We start from the raw sequence: 22,237 nt of genomic DNA on the forward strand, positions 1-22,237 counted from the left end.
TAACCAAATATTTCAGCGACGACAGTACTAAATAAAAACAACAAAGCCAAAGCCACGTTTCAAAGTAATATAAAACTATATTAGAAGCGAGTTTTATACGATCCTATTTACGCCCACGCAATGTGGAAGGAAGAAAATCTGCGCGAACTCGTGACAATTTATAGATATATAACGTTCGTGCCGTTAGAAGTTTAAAGCTATAACTAAGCTTATATTACAGATCTGCCTTGACGTTTTATTGCTAGCTGTGTGGAATTGAGGTCATCGATTCGAATCCGTTGGTCAAAATTATATTAGTCTACAGCTAAGATATATTGAAGGAAATGTATTAATAATGTTATACAAGTTATTATTAAATTCATTGTAGCCATTTAGCTTATAAAACGAGAATAACAATAAAATGGAAATTTGTTATTTACAACTTTGGAGCGTGATTTATTTTCTTATCGTACCATTGTTTATACAGACTTAAAAATTTATTCTTCGAATCAAGACAACTAAGTAAAAAAATCTAAATATTACCATTGTGAAATATTCAGGTCAATTTTAAGCCTTTTCTATGAATGCTATTTAATAATATTTTATATATAAATAATTTCTAGGCTAACTACTATTCTACAACTTAGGTGTTTTGCTATCATTTTATATTGGATTGGAAAATAAAAATATTAATTAATTATTAATTTCACATATAGCAAAAATAATAAAGCACGTACATATATCAAGAAATGCTAACAAATTAACTTACCTTAACAATGTCATGCATCAAGCTAACTTTGAACATCCAATCTAATTTGATCGTATCATTTTCTAATATATCTTGAAGGGATCCTTTGGGACAGTATTCAGTGAGAAGACAGCAATGTGGTGGATCTACGCAGGCTCCAAAAAACCTTGCTAGATGATCATGCTCCAAATCTTTCATCTTCTTTAGTTCTAGAAGTAGAGGCCTTGTGAGATCTATCCTCTGTTTGTCCACTTTCTTAATGGCAACCCTACATCCTTTGTAAAAGCCCCACGGTGCATACATTTGTCGGTCTCCAGCGAGTGACATTGCTTCATCAGAATATGCAGTCTGAAAAAATATAATATCTTAATATCCCTATTTCATATTTTTTATAAACTAGCGACCTTTGTGCGGCTTCGCCCGCTTGTAATGCACCATTATTTATATTCCCATCTGACTCTTTACTTTCATGATCTAAAACATCATATATTAATATATTGTTTTAGTTTTAGAAAATTCTTTAAAATACTTATATTATTATTTTCTTGCTTGCTTCTTTACAATGACATAACTTTTTTTATTTTTAAACTTATTGAAATAAAACAATACACTTAATGTTAAGGGTTAAATTTGTTCAAAAATAGTAGTGACAACTGCATGTAAATTAGTTAAGCTGTTTCTAAGAGTTAACGTGAACAAAAACACTGACAAACAGACGCACTGACAAACAAACAAATAAAAAGAAAAATAGAAAGAAAGATAGAAGAAAAGTATTGTAACATTGTACGAGTTTTCTTTTAAAACAAAAAGTCGGAACCCAAAGTGGAACTAGGTTTGGTTAAAGCAGAACCACATAAGTAATTGGAACTAAAATCAGATACGTTCCTAGTTAAGCATCACATTTACAAAACTATGAAAACTTGAGGCTTAAAAGGCCTCACCCGCCATAAACCTGATCGAGCTTAAATCAACGTCAACCGCATAAGCTGATACTTCTCCATAGTCATTTTAAAGCGGTCCTAGTGGACATGGTAAAATAAAAAAAATCACTGTGTAATTCAATGCTAGAAAAATATAATTAGGTAATTTGCTAATAACAGCCTAAGAATGAGACTAAATCAATTTTAATAACCTGTTTCTAATATAAATTTTATACATATATTTTTAGATTTAAAAATGAAATATCGTTACTTGCACCACTAGTCTCATAAATATTCATGTTTTTTAGAAAAAAAATAGCTATTTTGAAACATCTGTGTCAACAAAAGTTTGTATAAAGCAGCTAATTAAATAAATTATTTAGGTGTATGACAAAATAATTTAAATATTCTTTTTGGCTCGCTGAATCCCGATTGTAGCAGGGTACGCATATAAATTTTTCACCGCACTCTAGAGGCATTGCGTGTTGAGTGGTGTAACTTAGCATCGCGCTTTGCCTTCTTTTACATTAGAGTGAAGTAATGAAAATATAAATAAAATAGATAATAAATTAAAATGCTGTACGAAATTAGGTATATTTACCCTATTGTATAAAGTTTCACTTATATATCAGCTTCGTGCTGAATCCCGCATATATCAGTGTAGCCAGAGCGAACCTAGTGTTAACACACTCTGTTCCCCACTTTCCGTCGAATTTTGAAGGCTTTGCTTGTTGAGTGCGCGCACTCAACGCTGCGGTTTGCCTCGACACCAGAGCGAAGAAATAGAAATATAAATTTAAATAAATATTTCTTCTCCTCTAGTGGGGATCGAACCCACAACCAATCAATTTTACAGTCACATTTTGTGCCTCTGCGCCACGACTGGCCTCAAAGTTACTTTTTTTTAATATATGATGATTAATGGAAATTATAAATGGTTTGATATTAATTAAATAAATAATTTATTCAATTATTCATTTATTTAATAATTTTATTAATACTCAAAACTAATACTTAAAACTATTTTTTGACTAGACTTACCCCAGTGCTATACCTTCGAACCAATGAGTAAACGCTTCCTCGTAGTCTACTGCTTGATGGCAAAACTTCACTCCAGCTGACTCTCCATGTCATCATCGCTATTTCCGCTTCTAGCTTGTAATGTCTAAACAAAAACACATTTATTTAATTAATTTATACCATTGGAAAATAGAAGTGTTTCAATAGGAACTGAATGTCTTAACACTATGTTCCCAGGTTTTCTCTACCTATCCTGCTATTTGCGTGATACGGCGTGAATCTTGCTTAGGAATATTATTCAAAAGCTGAATATAATCTGATTTTGACAGACACACTATCAAGCGTTTTAGTGTCAAATAAAATTCGCTAATCGTATGTCAAATCTTAGTAAATTTCAAAACCACTTCCCACTTTTCTCCAAATTCTGGAGGTTTTACGTGTTGAGTGGCATAACTTAACGCAGCGTTTTGAAGTATACGTTTATGTATGTATGTTTATATGATGGTCCACAATCTCGATAACTAAAAAATATATCGAGACCTACTTCATGATTAGAATTTTATCAAAATCGGGTCAGTGCTTTTTGAGATATGGATATACTAAGTTACCTTACATTGATTACCACGTAATAGACATGTGTTTAAGTCAGTTTGATTTTCTATACTTTAATTAGATTTTAATAATTATAAAACCCAAATAAGCTATAAAAACATCTGTAAACTGTAACAGAAAACGTTATTCCACAAATTATCAACAATTGATATACGCCATTTATTTTAGCCGGGCTCAGCCATCGCGTCGTATCGTAAAGGCAATTTCAATAATATTACCCGAAATAGCGTTCAAGCCAATATATTACTGTGGATACAACATTTTTATTAAAACACTAGTTCGTTTTTGGTGCTTTGTCTGTGCGTGCACATCTTTTTTATAATTACAAGTTTTGGTAACAACAATAAACAAGTTAATAAATTAGTATACTATATTTTAGAGACCAGTAGTAGTGCAGGGGCACAAGCGATTCATCGAGTTCCGCAATGGTTTCAAAATTCAGTGGAAAATGGGGAAAGGAGTGTCAAAACACTAAATATTCCCTCCGCCTACCATGATGTGTGCGAGATAAATCATGAACCTCAAAAGGAATTATATTTTAAATAAATAATTTCGATATTCAAATATTAAATTCAATTATGACATACATTTATAGAGCTCTAATATTTTTTAAATACATTATTTATATGTATAGCTAAGTACTTAGTAGTGAGTATATTAAAATGAACGTAATATAGGTTAAAAAATCCAATTATAATGAAAAACAGAGTGTCTTAACACTACGTTTACTCTATATAGAATGGAAAAGATATTCTTTACGGAAAACAAATCGAAGAAAACCACAATAAAAACTTTCTCCTTTCTTCTCTGTCAACGTACCAACAGATCAAGTGTCGTATCGTCAATATGCAAGAAGGATAAATATATTATGAGAAAATCAAATGAAATCGCACTCTTGACTGGAGCTGAAAGAATCTTCTAATGGAAACATATTAAAGCTTCTACCACTATATTTTATTTAAATTTCTCTGCAATAATAATTTAAGAAAGTAATTTGTATTGATTTTCTTTTAAAAATATCAGGCCACTCGTAGCATATGGGCATAAAGTGTGACTGTAAAAACGACTGGTTGTGGGTTCGATGAAATATTTATTTAAATTTATATTTCTATTTCTTGAAGTAACACGTAATACCTCCAGAATTCAGCGGAAAAGTGACGAACGGAGTGTTTTAACACTAGATTCCATCTGCCTACCCTGCTGTGTGAGGTATACAGCACGAAGCTAAAAAAAATACATATTTCATTCCAAATTGCTTATTTATCTTAAATAGTAAAGCGATAATAGAATTTCATTTCACGTTTTCGTACGATATTCCCAGACCGAAAAAAGGGCTTGAAATACGATATTAGAAACAATTTTCACACCATTCGATAAAGAAATAAAGAGATCTTTTCTTTTGTGTTAGATTTACAAAATATTTTTACGATTTTCTACATGCTAAGAATAACAAGAATATATAATCAAATAAGATTTTAGATTTTTTTAATTTTTTTACTATTTATCCCGCATACCGTCGGCTTAGAGTGTAAACCTCGTAAATCCGTTTTTGTTGTTACGTACTGTTACATTTTTATACCATTCGAAAGTGTAAAAGAAATATAAAATCCACTTTTGTTCGGGTTTATATAGTAGAGAATACAAATAGATTTTAAAAATTGTATAAACCCTCCTGATAATATATAGTCTTAGGCGATGATATAGCTATTAACATTTTGAAATTTTTCAGTGTAAAGTATTTTCTCTAACTAAATAAATAGCTACAAAATAAATGTTTTATTCAATTGTTGAAGTTCGCTGAAACTTTAGTTTTCAATGTATAGATATTATCTTTAAAATTATAATGTTATAAGAACAAGAAAGTAATTCAGATTTGTAAATAAATATAATTGTGTAGTTCAAGCGAGCGAAACCGCGAGCGGGTCGCTAGTATTAAATAAAGATTATATTTAAAAAAAAAACAAAGCAATAATCAGATTTTTAAAAACGCGAAAACAAAGAAATATCAGTACAAATGCGATATTCCAGATATATATAATGCTTAGAGTTACTTCTCCCAGCTATACGTAAGGTATGACCCAGACTAAATAAGATTAAGATAAAGATAAAAGACAAAAGACTACTTCTGACTGGTAGAGCTTAAAACTTGTTAATATTATAAACTTACCTGTAAATAAAGACTGAAAGTATTGCCAGTATCACGACCACAGAACTAAGGACGATACTCAGAATAGCGTAGACTGGTAAAGCTGAAACAAAATATTATTTATTTAAAAATTCAAATAAAACATTATTATCATTAATTTTATTTAAGTCCGTGGTCACTGGTATCACTATGTAAGATGTGTAATAATCGTGAAAATCAAAGATGGGGGCGGCTGGCGGAACTCTTGCCTTGCCTTGCCTTGCATTGCCTTGCTCTTGTGTCTCGAAATTTTCCTCGATCCGGAATCGAACCTGTCGCTGTTACAGCACACGAAACTATTGGGCTTGTTAGTTTTCTTTTTAGTTTTATGCAGTCGGGGTTTTTGTGTTTTTAAACATTTTTTTTATATTAAATAATATTAACAAAATAAATTAAGCATACCTAAATAGAATTACATAGTTTTTCAATGTCCACACAAAGCTACGAATAATATATTTGATATTTTCCTTTCACTTGTCCTTCTCTAATACTATCTTTTACTTTCACGAAAACAAATATATTACACGAACAGGACAACTCTTGTTAGCTTTCATATTTACTCTTGTCAACCTAGTATTAATGTAGTCTAGACTGACGTATATTTATTTCTGCGCCTAAAGACAGACCTACATATGCCTGATGAAAAGTAACCGCCAGTATTTTACTATAATTGTTTTTTTCCATTTTCACGTTTTATTTCACGTTGAATAGGATAGGCAGAGAGTAGAGAGATAGACTAGTGCTCGTGTTTTCCATTTTACGTCCAAATTCAAGACATTTCCTCGCTATGGCAACAAAACCAAACGCATCGTTGTAGTCCACTATTTAATATACGTTTCATTTCTTTGCTCTGGGAACGAGGCAAAATGCGATTTTGAGTTACGCCACTCAACACGCAACGCCTCAAGAATTTAGCGGAGAGTGGGGAAAGGAAGCGTCTTAAATGGATTTGCAAGTTTCTGCCTATCCTGCTATAAGCAAAAAATTTCTCGGGAAATCACTACAAAAAAGAGTATTTTAACATTAGGTTCCTTTCTGTTAACCCTGCTATATGCGAAATTCAGAGTAAAGTTAAAAAATAATAATATAAAGTCTAACAATATTTATGTATTTAATACGAAAAGGGGATTGTTTGATCAAAATTTATAAGTGCATATCTATAACGAAAACAGTTTTCAAAGAGTCAAGATATCGATTATGGTAAATGTTTACCAAACTCAAACTAAAATCAAACTGGTCTATAAGATAACTCCTTTAACTTTAATATTTAATAAACTTTATTTTTATGTCTAATATTACTTCCATTCAACCTTTTTATCCCCATCCGTTATGAGGCAGAGTGTTAAGCTAAAAATAATTGACATAAGTTGGGTGATACTCTGATTTTTTTAGCTTCACGCTGTTTCCCGCAAAATACTCCGTTACCAATAAAACACTGCCGTTCCCCACTTTCCACCGAATTCTCGAGAAGAACTCAACGCCACAATGCGTGACTATATTCCAATGAGTTAATTAATATCTGTGAAGCTACCCTAATGTATATAGATCGAAATAAAGAGATATCTAGTATATTTTCTTAAACATTCTACTAAGGCAGTTGAATTATTTCAGGATTTTAATGATTCAGCTTAGACCTTGATGGATTTTGAAAGTGCCTATGGAGCATAAATCACTCCGTCAATGACATGTCGGGTTGTAAGAAGAATAAATAAAGGAAAATTATAAAAAATAGAGAAAACAATTGATCAATTGTGGAATCGAACTCTCCCCCTGAAGGTCCCACCCCAAATTTATGATTATAGGTCAACGATTTAATATTAATTTCAACATTTTTCCTTTATGAGTTCTTGAGAAAAATGGTCTTGGTAGTCAAACTGATAGATGGACAACTAAATAATCTTATAAGAATTTCGTTTTTTTAACTTTTAAGTAAATCGAGCGAGCGAGCAAGCGTGCAGCTGTTAACGCAACGATTGTAGGTTTGATTCTCACTTAAGGAAATTAAATATTTAATATATTAATGTCAGTCGTGCGGTCCGCCAATGAACACTAAATGCCCACAGAATTCGGCGAAGTGGGGAACGGAAGTGTTTTAATTGAAACAGAGTGTCTTAACACTAGATTCTCTCTGCCTACCGTGCTATATTCGGAATACAGTGTAAAACTGAAAAAAAAGGAAACAATCAACTCCAGTGTACGCTCTTCTTTAAGTAAAGAACGTGATGTGTCCGTGGTAAAAAAGATTAGTTATTCGGAAGGCGCTTTCGTCTTTAATTTCTGCCTTGGAACGGCGTCAACTTCTTTTATTACTTTGCGCAATAATTCAAATAACTAACCTATTTTATTTACACACTAGTGAACCGCACGCGGCTTCGCCCGCTTGAGCTATATAATTATTAATTTACTAGAACTTTACTAAACTTTAGAAAAAAAAAATGACTTGACTTGAATATTACAAAAAAAATCCACCCGAGTGCGTATCGAATCAACATATTTCTTATTTTTCTTAACAAGTATAAATGCGGTGTTGAGTACCGCCTTTCAACATGAACCCAGAATTGGGTGCCGAATTAACACAAGATTTACAGAATCTGTCTACTGACAGCTGAAATAAAATCAAAAATAATTCAATATTTTAATGACATAATAAAAGTTTCAGAAATAAAATATTGGAAATATAAGAAATTCGAGTAAAAGAGAAAAATGATGAAAAGTTTAATCAAATCCAAGTCTTCAAGAGGCTTTACAGTAGAAGGGCACTAGTGAAGACTACAGGCGATGCCACGTCGAAAATTAAATCTACGAACTGAGATAAGCCATCCTCTTTATCTACAAATGTACGTAATACGTAATATTCATTTAAAGGAATAGAAAATAAAATATAAATTTATTTATTTTTTCTGATTGATTTATTTATTTATTTAATTTTTTCTTAACTCGCCAATAATATGAGGAATGTAGGTAATTTTTATCAACTTTAGTTTTGGAGAAAATATCTAAATAGACATACATACATATATCCAACAAGTTTAACCCTAATGAACATAAGTGCCATATAATGAGCACTCGAGTGGGACTATCCGACCCAACATTTAAGGGTGGCGAAGCGAGGCTAAAGTATGAGGAGATCTTAACGAGAAGTTTATATAGGTATTTATGTTTTATATAAAACTAGTGGACCCGGACGCGGCTACGCCTGCTTGAACTATAAGAATATTTTCGCGTCGGTCATACTGTGCTGCCCGTAGGCTAGGTCATTCCGAATCAGTGACATCTCCTTAATTATTTATTAGAATGTTATACAGCAAACTATAATTTCAATCTAATAAAATGCTAAAAGTGACTATTATATTTATTTTCATAAGGATGAATATCAAAATGTCGCGGTAACGGTTGCGTAGCGACGCGACGGTTGTTATTAACATGGCAGAATAAATTGCATGTCAAATTAGAAAGTACTTTAAAATATATTAGTTTATATGTATAATGTAATGTTATATAGCCTATAGCACTTCTGAAGAATGCAGCTTTCATACAAAACAAAAACAATGTAAATCGGACCAGTAGATCCAGAGATCTTAGCGTTCAAACAAACAAACAAACAAACAAACAAACAAACAAACAAACAAACAAACAAACAAACAAACAAACAAACAAACAAACAAACAAACAAACTCTTCCGCTTTATTATATTAGTATAGATAAGTTAAATCAAATAAGCTTCACGCTGTATCCCGCACACAGAGGGGTACGTAATGTTAAGTCACTCCGTCCCCCACTTTCCGCCGAATTCTGGAGGCATTGCGAAGAAATGGAAATATATAGTAGGAAATAATCGTTTAAATTGTATTAGGTCTTTATAGAGTAGTCAAAACTGTGCTTATATTTAAAGTGGTGAAAATAAAACACTCTGTATATACCAGACCAAACGGGGATTACTCGTATTTAATAAATTAAGGTATGCGCCATAGGAGAATTAATTCGAGTTTAAATATAACAATGAAAACAATGTAAAATTTTTACTAAATAGCAATTAAGGTTTCGCCCACACTCGACCTCTAACTTAAGTGCTCATTTCTTACAACTTACACTGAAAAAAATCCGTAAATATCACACAAAAGACGAAATGACCTACCGTTTTATACTATACCTGAGTCAGTACTTAGATTTTTGAAAATTTTTATTATCAATAATTACTAAATATATATATAGTGTTAAGACACTACGCTTATAAAATATTAAATATTTCAATCAAATTTATGAGCAATCACGACTGGCACGCTTGTAATCCAGGCGACCCCACAACTGCCTCAAATAAATCTAGACTATAATTTTAATTCCAATGCCTGCCTGTATATGATTACCTACTTTAGATTTAATTACCACTTAGGAGAATTTATATTCCTCTAGTCTGGATTTCATAAAATTAGGACGTTCATTACTTCTGAAAAGCTTTTATGAATCTTTTAGGCTTTATTTTTATTCCGCTTATGATAGAGAAAGTAGAGAGATTTCTGTTGCCGTTATAACAACAAATTCTAAAAAACAGAATAAAATAAATAATAATGTGTTTTTGCCGTTCTTATAGGTAATGTTACGGAACTCTTCGTGCGTAAGTTCGACTCACACTTGGCCGGTTTTTAAAACTTTCAAGGAAAAATAAAGTATAAAAGTAATCTTATTTTTTCTTTCTATGTGAGCATCGAGGTCATGGAAAACGGAGTCACAGTGCTGATGCTGACTTCTCTCTGCCAACCATAATATCGTGTTCATTGGTAATTTTTTTTTAATGGAGTGTAATTAAAATTCCAAAAAAATATATAACCAAACATTTTGTAATCTTACTCGATATGTAAATGTTAATTGTAAGATAAACAGACAAGGGCCCCATGTTTCATAAGAAAAAGTAAGAGTAATGACGTCAATTGAAATTGAAAAAAACAATTAAATCAAGTCTTAACAAGATTAACAATATGTCATTCAATGTGAGACAAATTACAATTATAATTTATTACAACACTATATACTTTTGCGACCGTTATAGGTTCGATTCCCACTCGAGGGAATGAAATATCTATTGAAAATACCTCTTATGGGATCACTTTGTTGTCAATCTGTCAAGAACATTTATCTCGAGATAACGTGGACGCACGCATTAAGCTGAAATTAAGTAATTAATGCAATCTTATATTTTTTTGCAATTTAATTGAAACGAAATGAGTGCTCGTTAACTTAAGTTTATCAACTCTTTTTTAACTTTTTGGTCTATTATTATGATATTTGGCAAGAAATAAGAACTTGCAGTAGGTCAGTAGTAAAATGGAACAAAATTATTGCTATAATTACTTTTATACAAAATTAATGCATAAACTCCAAAATTTAATTTTTCCAATTTTTATAAGTAGCTACTCCAGAAATTGGTGCAGAAGCCTCGCTTAGTGAGTCCGACTCGCTCTTGGCAGGTTTTTGTTAAACTTAAAATGGATAGAATGGGAAAAACGGGATCTGAATATCCATTATGAAAACGTGAGGTAGAACATCTCTAGAGATCTTGAAATCTGCGCTTTAGAAGGCAAAAGCTTAAATAAAAGGTGTGAAAAGGAAAAAATATAAAGGACTCATTGTCACGTACACTAAGATTTATTTCTTTTAGATCAAAGATCTAGAAAACAAATTATTATAAGTTTATTTTTGCAGAGCGTGCGACCGTACCGCGACGGGATATGGGTTCGATTCTCAATCGACGAAATGGAATATACACAATTTCACCAGAATTCGGTGAAAAGCTAAACTCACCTAATTCTTTAATATTTCTCTCAAGACGCCATATATATATTATATAGGCCATATTTCGCCCAATTACTAGACATTATAGGTTGATTGGTGGAACAGAGCACTGTCTTTGTCCATAGAGAGTAAACAGTAAATGAAAATTATCCACAACAACTACGATGGCACTTGTTTTTTAGCTAAAAGTTGTATTCGCACATAGCAGTATAGCCGGAGGAAATCTAGGAACCTAGTATTAAAACACTCCGTTCCCATTAAGACACTTCCGTTCTCCACTACACTATTAATAAATATTTTCTCGTAATACAAGCTTTTCTTTTTCTTTTTCTGTTTAGTACCGATTCCCCGAGGCTTATATTAAATTGAATAGATTAATCTTTTATATAAATCTGTATTAAGACATTCGTTACTAAGCCATCCTATTTAATAATATTTCGGAAATTTCAGTAAATTTGACATCATTCAAGTGAAAAAGCGACAAGATGGTATCTCGCTAACAAAGAATAATGATACTAAAATATTCGTTCATTTTTTATTAAGACTAATATTTTGTTTTTTGGAACGTGATATTTTGAATCATGCTATTTCATTTTATAGAAGTACATTTAATATATTATAAATATTAAAAAAGGTCAAAAAGGACTTTTCACCCCCTGAAAAGTACCACTATTCAGGTCCCGGCTCCATCATCAGACCAGCTCAATAATATTTGATATTTTATTGAATGTATGTGGTAAGAGATATAGGTCGAGACCTTGGTTGACCTTCGAAAAGATAGTATCAAAAATACTGGAGGAAGGACATGTAAAAAGCATGAGGACCCCACGGAGGGCATGTATGAAGAGGCTGATGAAAATGCATTCTTTTTTATAATTTAAACATAATTTTAATAAAGCGAATGTTACTGTATTCCTAGAATTATAACGATTCAATATTCTAATAAACTTACAGTTATCGGGGCACAGCGAGCCGTCGAAGCCACACTTGGGGGTGTCCGGTGGGGGGGTAGTTCTACCACCCGCCCAGTGTATAGGACGGTTTTCAACGAACTGCAAGGAAGAGTTGGCCGCTACATATGTTGCGACGACCTAGAGAAATACGAAAAAGTATTATTTTTTTATATATTATTTTTATTTGCAGCTATTATGGCGGAAGGAGGAGTGGAAGGAGTAGGGGTGTGGCACTCGTTACCAGTTGAAAGGAGAAACGAGGGAATGAAAATATTAAATATTCCATTTCCTCTAGTGGGAATCGAACCTGTCTCTTTTACAGTAACACACTTGTGCCCCTACGCATGACTGGCCTTTAATTTAAATTGTAATAATCATATAATATTATAATCTAAATTAACTTATAAGTTTTAAATAAATAAATACTAAATGTATCGAAAAAGAAAATACAATTGATTTAATAATAATTTTGGCAAGAAAATTCTATCAAACAAGAAAAGTTACTCATATTAGACATCCATTAACTAAAGTAACATTGACTTGTGAGATAATAGTGGAGTAACATCTTAATAATATTAGCAAAAACTTCTAAGCACGTTGTAAGCAACAAATGTAGGTCTATAAGGAGATAGAAAATATATAAATGAATCAATATTCGAGGAGGAAGCGGAGTGTCTTAAAGTAGTTCAAAATTGTATCTAACTTTTGTATCGAAAAAAAAAAGATTTTCACGCTTGCTCTTCAACAGAACTGCTTTCCGGGAAAGTGATAGCTTTACATTGATTTGACGTGTCAAAGAGAAAGTCGTCTCAGAGCAAGGGAAATAAACATAATTAAATACTTCGAGTGGGAAATGAATCCACAATCATCGATACAGTCATCGATACGGTGAGTTGTTTTACGCTAGGGTTAGCAGCATGTACCTATATTATGGAAATAAAATAAAACTAAAATATCAAAATAATATCTGTTATGATATCATCGCGACAGGTTATGGGTTTAGTTCCCATTCGTAATGAAATACCTATTTAATAACTTAATTTCCTCGCTCTCGTGAAGAATTAAAGCGCTGCATTCCCCACTCAACACGTAATGCCTGCAGAATTCGACGAAAAGAAGATAACGTACTTGTCTTAGTAGGAACGGAATATCTTTACACTAAGTTCCCAAATTCCTTCTGCTTATCCCGCTATGTGCGGGATAGAGCGTGAAGTTTAAAATAATAAGCAAAATCATACCAAATCCATAGATTTGTATCCCTTAAGACACTTCACGTTCTCACATTCAATACACTCTTTTTCACATTATTACACAAATTTGGTATATCATAACAAGAATTCGACAATTAAGACGTTGAAATTATGATTAAACTTAATATAAAATATATGTATATAAGCTTCTTAAAACATTAACTTCGGATAACGTTCCTTCTTATACCAAAATAAAAAAAACTATTAAAAGACCAATTCGTTTTTTTACGACCAAAGTGAAAACGCGTGCACACGATTCAAGACATCTCGGAGTACTAAAAAAAACAGTTTTTTTCTAAAACATTTATTCTTACACAATTTACTGGTTTTGTAATTATATACAGCTATTAAATGTAGTAATTGTCGTAAATGCAGTAATCGTCTGTGGGTTCGAGCCCAATTTGGGGGACAAAATTATCTATATCTATATATATAAAATCGAAAAGTCACTCACTCATCACGAAATCTCAGAAACTACAAGTGCTAGGAATCTCAAATTTTGCATAGGAGTTACTTATAGGACGTAGGTGCTCGCTAAGACGGGAATTTGCAATATTCGACTTCTAAGGGGTTGTTTTTGGAGTCGAAAGTTTGTATGAAACTTCGTTACTACAAATGCTAGGAGTCTCAAATTTTGCATAGACGTCACTAGGACGTAGCCATGGAGACAGAAATTAATAATAACATAGTTCACGCGGGTGAAACCGCGAGCGGGCCGCTAGTTACTTATATAATTAATATTTTCTGGTCGATTTATACAAAATACAATATCTACAAATGAGTCAAAAGTTAAAATAGGCTGACTTATGAGCAGTCTACCTTTTGGGATAGAATACGAAAAAATGTGCCTTTTCAGCTTCACGCTTCCCGCATATAGCAGGCTAAGCAGAGGGAATCTGGGAACCCCACATTCCGACGAATTCTGAAGGCATTCCGTGTTAAGTGGCAGAATTCACATGTGACGGAACCTAATGTTAAGACAATTTCCAAGATATTGCGGAACTTAACGCCGAGATTTATGTTATTGTCAGAGCAAGAACATGAAAATTGTTTAGAGACAAACGCTGTGCCACACCCATCTTGACCAAGACGGTAGATATGTAAGAAAAACATATTTCTAGATATATTCAAAATTTTCTGTATGAATAGAAACTATAGAATAGTATGAATAGATAATAGAAATAAATCAGTCCATCAAATGCCAAACGCAATTAACAAACTGGCAGGCAGTACTCTCAAGTTGTGCATTGTACAGCCATACTAAAAGGTCCTATAGAAGAACTCTATTTTGTGTAATTGATTTAGTTGTGTAAAGCTTATATTTTAGTGCAATAATTGATATAAATAAATTGAATTTAGTGGTAAGAGAGAGAGGTGGGTTGATCTTCGAAAGTACAGTGTCAAAGATGCTGGAGAAAGGTCACGTGAAAAGTATAAGGATCCCCCAGAGGGCATGTTAGATAGAGACTTCATTTAAGTGCACTTTGCTTGACCAGTTTTATGAAAAGAAGCACCAAACCACAGAAATATTAAATAAAAAATACACGATCGAAAAAAATACTAGCAAAAACAAAACTAACGTAGAAACAAAAAAAATGTAATAAATATTTAATTTGACATTTGAATACATTACTATAGGGTTAGTGGATATGAATACTAAATCTGTAGGTAAGAAAATAAAAACATAATGGTGTTACGTCAATCACTTATGAGAGTGAGTTGAGATAGGCAAAGGGAACCTGGGTACCTAGTGTTAAAATACTCTTTTCCCATTAAGACACTTCCGTCTTCCACTTTCTTTAAGGCATTCTGCTCCTGCAGTACGACAGCCTCAGGGAAATTAATCATAGTAATTTCTCCGCTTTTACACGAAGATAAAGATAGAGGAGAGTGGCGTCCCGCCACTCAACATGTTATGTAAAAGATCGGAAAGTAAAGAACGGAGTGCTTAGACACAAAGCCCATCTATATAAGAAATACAAATTTTATTTCTACCTAATATAATCACCGCTAACATGTTTATTTGAAATAATAATTTAATTAAATAAATTTATACGATTTACATAATAAAATCGATAAAATGATACGGTAGTTTGAGATTACAGCTTAAGTACATGTAAAATGTATTAATTTTACAATATCTGAAAGTGTTAGTCACACAGTGAAATTTTATAAAGATATTTAAAAAGATATTAAATATCTTATCTGTATTTTGGTAAAATATTTTGAAAGTAAACACAACCGGACTCCATAGTTTTCCTTTTTCCATATGTGAGTGACAAATTTGAGGTCGTCCTACCTTAGTGGCACAAGCGTGTGCATGAAAGCGACGGTTGTGGATGCCTTTCCCAATTTTAAATTTAGACTCTTAAAAATATATCATTGAACACGTATTTCGTAGTTTTTTTAGAATTTACCCCCTAAAGGTGCAAATAAGGGGTTGAAAGCTTGTATGGAAAATTTTTTAAATCGCCACCGATTTTTATAAAAAATTAAATTCGGACTCTTGAAAATATTTAAATGAATATATGTTTCATAGTTTTTTAGAATTCACGCGTAAGGTTGCAAATAAGCAAGCGAAGGTGCGCGCGCCCGTTAGTTCAATATATTTTTAGGCTTTCAATATATATTTTATGTCAGTCTATCTTGTAAGCGTTCATGAACCGTAAAGCACCACCCGCTGCGTCGTTAGTCACGAGTTCAATGCCCAACTTTTTCTACTTAAAACAGTTCCTAAGACAATGATATCAAAAAATAGTTAGAAATATCCTCTAACTTGATTTATTTTTTTGTTTACTCTAGAGTTAAATGCAACGAACTCGATTAAAACGATAGTATCGTTGTTATTTCAAAGTAAAGAATTCCTTACAGACATCCAAGATTTGCTCTAAATACGAGACAATAGAATCTTCGAATAGAGCAAGGGTTATCAAAACACTTTGGGGTGTATTTGAAGTTATACAAAGTTTTGCTCTTTTCAATGTATCCTATTTCACTCGATTGCGATGAACACCAAAAGGAAGGTTATGCTTTTAATGTGTATGTCCGTTCCTTTGTTTTAACTGTTAAACCAGTGAACCGATATTGATTAATGATACGTTGTTAGATTTGTTTTGATGACGCGAGTGTCATTTGATACATTAATTTAGTTTATGCAGTGGTGTTTTTTGTTTTATTTGTAGTTCACTTTTGGTAGTTTTTTATGGACAAGTAAAAATTGAGAAAAAATTGTTACCAAAAAAAAATGTTTTATAAAAAAACCAAGCAAAAAGCAATTGCAGAGGAATGAAAATATTAAATATTTAATTTCCTCGAATTACGATAGAACTCACAACCTGTCGCGTTTAAAGTCACACTCTATGCCTGTAACCCGGCCACCTGCGCCACGACCGACCACTTTCTTTCTTTCTCTTATTCCATCAATATATTTTTTAATATAAAATTTTCATGAAACTCAAATACAATCTTCGTTCGTACTTTTATCACTTTTAGAAGAGTAAAACGATTTTTCATGCCCAAGTCCTTGAACTTAAAGTTTGGAGACTTCTGAGACGAGAACATTAAATATGCCGAATATGTTGTTGACATCCAAATATAAGCTCAAACATCTCGAAACTTGAGATAAAATTCTATTGGAGAATATTCTCGAAAGATATACGACAAAGCCTTTATATGGTCACGTTATATACAAATAGAATCGACGTTGTAACCTAAGTATGTCATTATGGATGTATTCAAAGTCCTGTGATATATATTTTATATTTTCAAATGCAGTATTTGACGCCCTTATTATATATTTTGTAAGAAAAAAATCTTAGCATTCCGTGGTGTTGCTGCCTTCACTGTACGAGCAACTCAGTTTACCTAATTGAATTGATCCTATTTCGGAATAAGTTCTAGAAATTCATTATTTATTATTATTCTTTCTTGATTCATTTTAAATTTAGCATGAAGGTCCGAAAGTAAAATTTTGTTAAAGAAAAATTTAGCGAAATTTGTTTTTTGTATTTTTCAATTACCTAACAGAGAAATTATAAACAATTTCTTTAGCCGTATATGTTTCACGAATATAACAGTGAAGACAGAGAAATCTATGTCCATTTTCCGCTTAATTTTGGAGACATTGCGAGTTAGCGGAATTGTGAAGAAATAATTATTAAGTTCAGATTTTCAAGTAAAATAATAATTACGATGGAAACATCACGATATAACATTTTCTTACGTGTCTATTGTAAATTTTCCAAAAGACGTGACCCTTCAGTTCACAAGCACGTGCTTGTATTCTCACGCCCTTAGCGAGTTCAGGAGCAAAGGAAACATCAAAGATATTTTATACTCGGTACGAATATGTTTACGAAACGATTTTTGTAACATTTAAGAGATTTATATGACCTTGGGGTCCGTCACTTAACACAACCATCAGAATTCTGTAGAAAATGGGGGGCGGAGTGTTTTAGCACTAACCTCCCTTTGCCTACTCTGTAACAACATGAATATGAAGAAAAAAAACACGACTGAAATTATTATGTTATTTAACTGAAATGTCACCTTCATGTATACAAATAACTTATTTACCTTGGGAATTTATTCCGATATATAACACGATCAACATTGTATGCAACCAATAAAGATATACATATATCTCTATGAATTGTGGTAATATTGTAATTTATATTTAATTATATTTATTTTCTCACTCTGGTAATAAGAAAAATCATAGCGTTGATTTACATCTTTTAACACACAATGCCTTTAAAATGGGGGGGGGGGGGTAAATTGGAGGAAAATGTATTTACATTAAGTTCTCTCTGCTTGCCATGCCATATGTGGAATACAACATGAAGCCAAAAAAAGATAGAGAAAAAGAAAAGATAATATTTCTCCACCCATTCTCAGTTTCCGTTAATTTATTTTTTGTAAAGGAACTTTCTCATGAATAGCATTCTTTTCAGCATTCAATACTACATCCAATAGTGAAGAGATAGCATCTGAAAGTTAACTTGAGTTTTCTCATTATTAAATTGTTAAATGAACTATCTATGGCACTGAAGTATCGACATTCTACGAGGCAGCTATTTTATCTTTTTCAACTATATTCAACTGCCTAAAAGTTATGAAACATTATTTTTACATTTCAATATAATACTTGTACTTTATACTTGTACTTGTATTTTTATTTTTTTTTTGTTTTATTTTTTTTTTGCTGGACCATTACAGGCCTGACTAGTGCTCAAGGGCGCGAAATGGACCAGAGTGGAAGAAGTGGAGGGAGGCCTTTGCCCAACAATGGTACAGTACAGGTTACGGAAAAAAAAATATTTTTGAGACATTACATATTATTTGGTGAAATTTGAACCCCCTCTTTATCTTATTACCAAAACGAGAATCGAACCAACAATCTTCGCGTTAATCCGCCATAAAAAGAAGCAAAATATAGTTAAACAGAGATGACGACCATGCCGAAAAGCTATATTAAAAACGCAATATATATGATAATAAATTTATATATTACTAGAATTAATTATATATTAGTGTTAGTGGATAGCAATATACCATTCAAGGATAGTATATCCTCAGTAGAGTAAAGCGACACTATTTCCAGGAGCACTGGATTATACCTAACTGAGTTAGCTGAGTACATTATTAGACGCGATATATAATATGGAAGCTTACTGCAAGACTAAACGAATTTCTGAGCAAGTTAATTTCCCTTAGTTGCTGTTTAAACCTAGAGACCTTAGTCGTGGTGCACTGTAAACGAGGTTGTGGGTTCGATTCCCAGTCGAGGTAATTAAATATTAAATATTTTCATTTCTTCGGTCTGGTGTTGCACAGCGCGAGGTTGAATTTCAAGCTTCAGCGTGTTATGCTTTCAGAATGCGGTGGAAAATGGAGTACGGAGTGTTTAGGCTTACATTAGGTTACCTCTAGCTACCCTACTGTGTGTGGGATACAAAGTAGCAAAAAAATAATATAAATAATAATAAAAAAACTTATAGTGCATGGAGCTTAAACCTATAATGATAAGATTAGGATCGCAATGAAAAGGGACTGGTCGTTTTCAAACGTCCTATGAAGGGACGTGATTCTGTCCCATATTGGGTTGAAGGTAATTTTGGATGGACAAACCTTGGATATATTGATAAACGGATGTTTAACTACGGATGTATGTAGTTGGGAGTTCTAAAGCCCTCTTTAAATTATACTTATTTTATAGTTTGATATATCAATCAAAAAATTATTAAGCTAAGTTGAATTCGGCAGAAAGTGAGGAACGGAGTGTCTTAACAGTACCCTGCTGTGTTCGTGATACAGCGTGTAGCTGATTAATGAAACTTAAGAAACGTGATAAAGTATTATAAGATTTTAGTTTGTTTCGTATACAAAATACAATCGCACCTAAACAAACTGAATTATTTTTAGGGAACTTTCTAATATTTCAAATATTTGTAGATATCAGCTTTGTATATTCTGTCCATAAGCGTATAACGTTTATTATGAGATTTGAGTATTGAGTAACGATAATCAATACTTTGGAGGAAATTAAAATTTTAATAAATAGTTCGTATAGTAATAATTTTAATAATTAGTTTAATAATTCCCCCAAGTGGGAATCGAACCCACAACCACCGAGCTTACAGTCATACGCTTGTCGAGCCACAACGGCTTATTCCTATGTCTTAAACAAATAAACTCACTTTTCATTTACATTAACGTCAAATATGAACGTCTAAACCTCAGCATAATAATACTTTTCCCATTCAACCTAACATTTTCTTATCACAAAATAAGTAATAACCATAACCCTATACATAAAAGATAATTAGGCAAGAAATCACTGATACACTCAGATATAAAGGAATACTGTCTTTTAATAAACCAAAGTGCTTTTACCCTACACGATTCTGTACTAACATCGTATAATTACACTATGTATCTTAACCAGTGATTCCTAAAGTTGACCTGTCTTTAATTAAAAAAAGTATTAAAAAAAAATATTTGTGCCATTTTTTCGAGCCCAGAGGCAAAGGCGTATGACTGCGAAACAAACGTTAAAGTTGTGAGTTCGATTCTTGCTTGTGGTAATGAAATATTTAATATTTTCATTTCTTCGCTCTGGTAACGTTCCTCCAGAATACGACGGAAAGTGACGAACGGCAGTGTCTTAATGGGAACAAAGTGTCTCAACACGAGCTTCTCACCTTCCCTCTGCCTACCCTCCTATCTGCGGGATGCAGCGTGAAGCTAAATAAATACAAAGTTTGAGAAACGCTATTCTAAGCAATATAGTCTATAAGGAACATTGTTAACAAATGAGATCATTATGACGGGGCAAGTAGCTTAATTGAACATACATGAAGGGGTTCGACCTATTTACGAATAACGAAGTAGTCATTGACATTGCAAACTGAAGTGCTTGAATGTATGTGGAAAGGGTAATTTTGCAGATTTACTCTTCACAGGTATATCTGGAACATTATAAGGCACACGGTAGTTGCAGGTTCTTATCTAAGTGCTCTAACCTAATATTTCATACTCTTATTTGTTGTTATTGGTAAAAACTTGAATCAAGCCCGTGCTTCTTAGAAATTGTTTTACTGATTTACTGGTAAATGGGAAACCTAGTTAACACACTACGTTGCCATTAAAACACTTCCGCTCTCCACTTTCCGCTGAATTCGGAGCCGAGTGGCGTAACTCTACGCCAGGCTTTGCCTCATTACCAGAGCAAATAAATAAAAATATCAAACCTTTCATTTTCTCGATTGAGGATCGAATCCACAACCTGTCGAGTCGCACGCTTGTGTGCTGCCACTAGCCTTCCTTCCTAATTTACCCTAATACTCTATTTATAATAACCATAAAAGTATAAGAAATGATAATGATAAAGAACAATGAACACCCTGTTCGCTTGGAAATAAAAGTACCTTTATTTAACGGTTACTTAGGTATATTATACTGTAGATTAATAAGATCGTTAATGAAAGATGAGAAAAAAGGCATTATTATACGGAAAAACTGTGAACAGCTCTTTTTTAGGGTTCCGTACTTCAAAAAGTATAAACGGAAGCTTCGTAGGTTCACTTTTGTGGTCATCTGTCTGTTAAGACCGTTTATTGGTAAAAAATATATTACAAAGTTATATTTGTAGTTTATTTCATATAAAAAGAATATATATAATATACATGTATATGTCCGCAAACTTAAGTTTGTCAACTTATATAAATTGTACTTCCCGTTTACCTATAATCCTATTATTGATACGGAACCTCGGTGAGCGAGTCCGATTCGCACTTTACCGGTTTTTTTAGCATCTGTTAGCTAATTAGAAAATTGTTGCCTTAGATTAAAACTGTAGGGTAACATAATTTATTAAATATAAAAGAGAATGAAAAGGAATTTGGTTTTCGTAAAACCTTTCCACGTTCGCTTTGGTTTTAACGATGTTGATTTTTAATCATAAATTTATTTTTTTAATTAATTTTAAATCTCAAAAAAGTAATTGGACCTGCTCAATTTAATTTTGTGGTATATCAGCAGGGTAGGCAGAAGTAACTTAGGGAGAGTTAAGACACTCCTTCTCTCATTTTCCGCCTATTATGCAAAATTTTCATAAAAAAAGCTGAAAAAAAAGACTTGAAAAGATATACTTGTTTTTACTATTTTAACATATTCATGTCATTATAATTTTATCTTCGCAAATTTTACCCTCAGTAAAAATATATACGAAAATTAGCTTTGTTGGTGTCACAGGAACATGTATGAGGAGAGCTACTCAGAAA

General features: G+C 32.4%; 1 protein-coding gene across 1 annotated transcript in view; it reads right to left on the bottom strand.

Annotated features, from left to right (window-relative positions):
* LOC146526443 (atrial natriuretic peptide receptor 1-like) overlaps nucleotides 1-22,237 on the bottom strand; it is an 84,498-nt gene that overhangs the window by 11,469 nt on the left and 50,792 nt on the right. Inside the window, exons 9-12 of the mRNA XM_085207125.1 lie at nucleotides 12,204-12,342; nucleotides 5,447-5,528; nucleotides 2,689-2,812; nucleotides 749-1,075 (exon numbers count right to left, since the gene is read on the bottom strand). Of these exons, the coding sequence (XP_085063251.1) occupies nucleotides 749-1,075; nucleotides 2,689-2,812; nucleotides 5,447-5,528; nucleotides 12,204-12,342 (672 nt within the window). The remainder of the gene's footprint in view (nucleotides 1-748; nucleotides 1,076-2,688; nucleotides 2,813-5,446; nucleotides 5,529-12,203; nucleotides 12,343-22,237) is intronic.

This window comes from Heliconius melpomene, unplaced genomic scaffold (genome assembly GCF_056956725.1).
Source record: "Heliconius melpomene rosina isolate 202511_hmr_F unplaced genomic scaffold, ASM5695672v1 ptg000035l, whole genome shotgun sequence".
NCBI lineage: Eukaryota > Metazoa > Arthropoda > Insecta > Lepidoptera > Nymphalidae > Heliconius > Heliconius melpomene.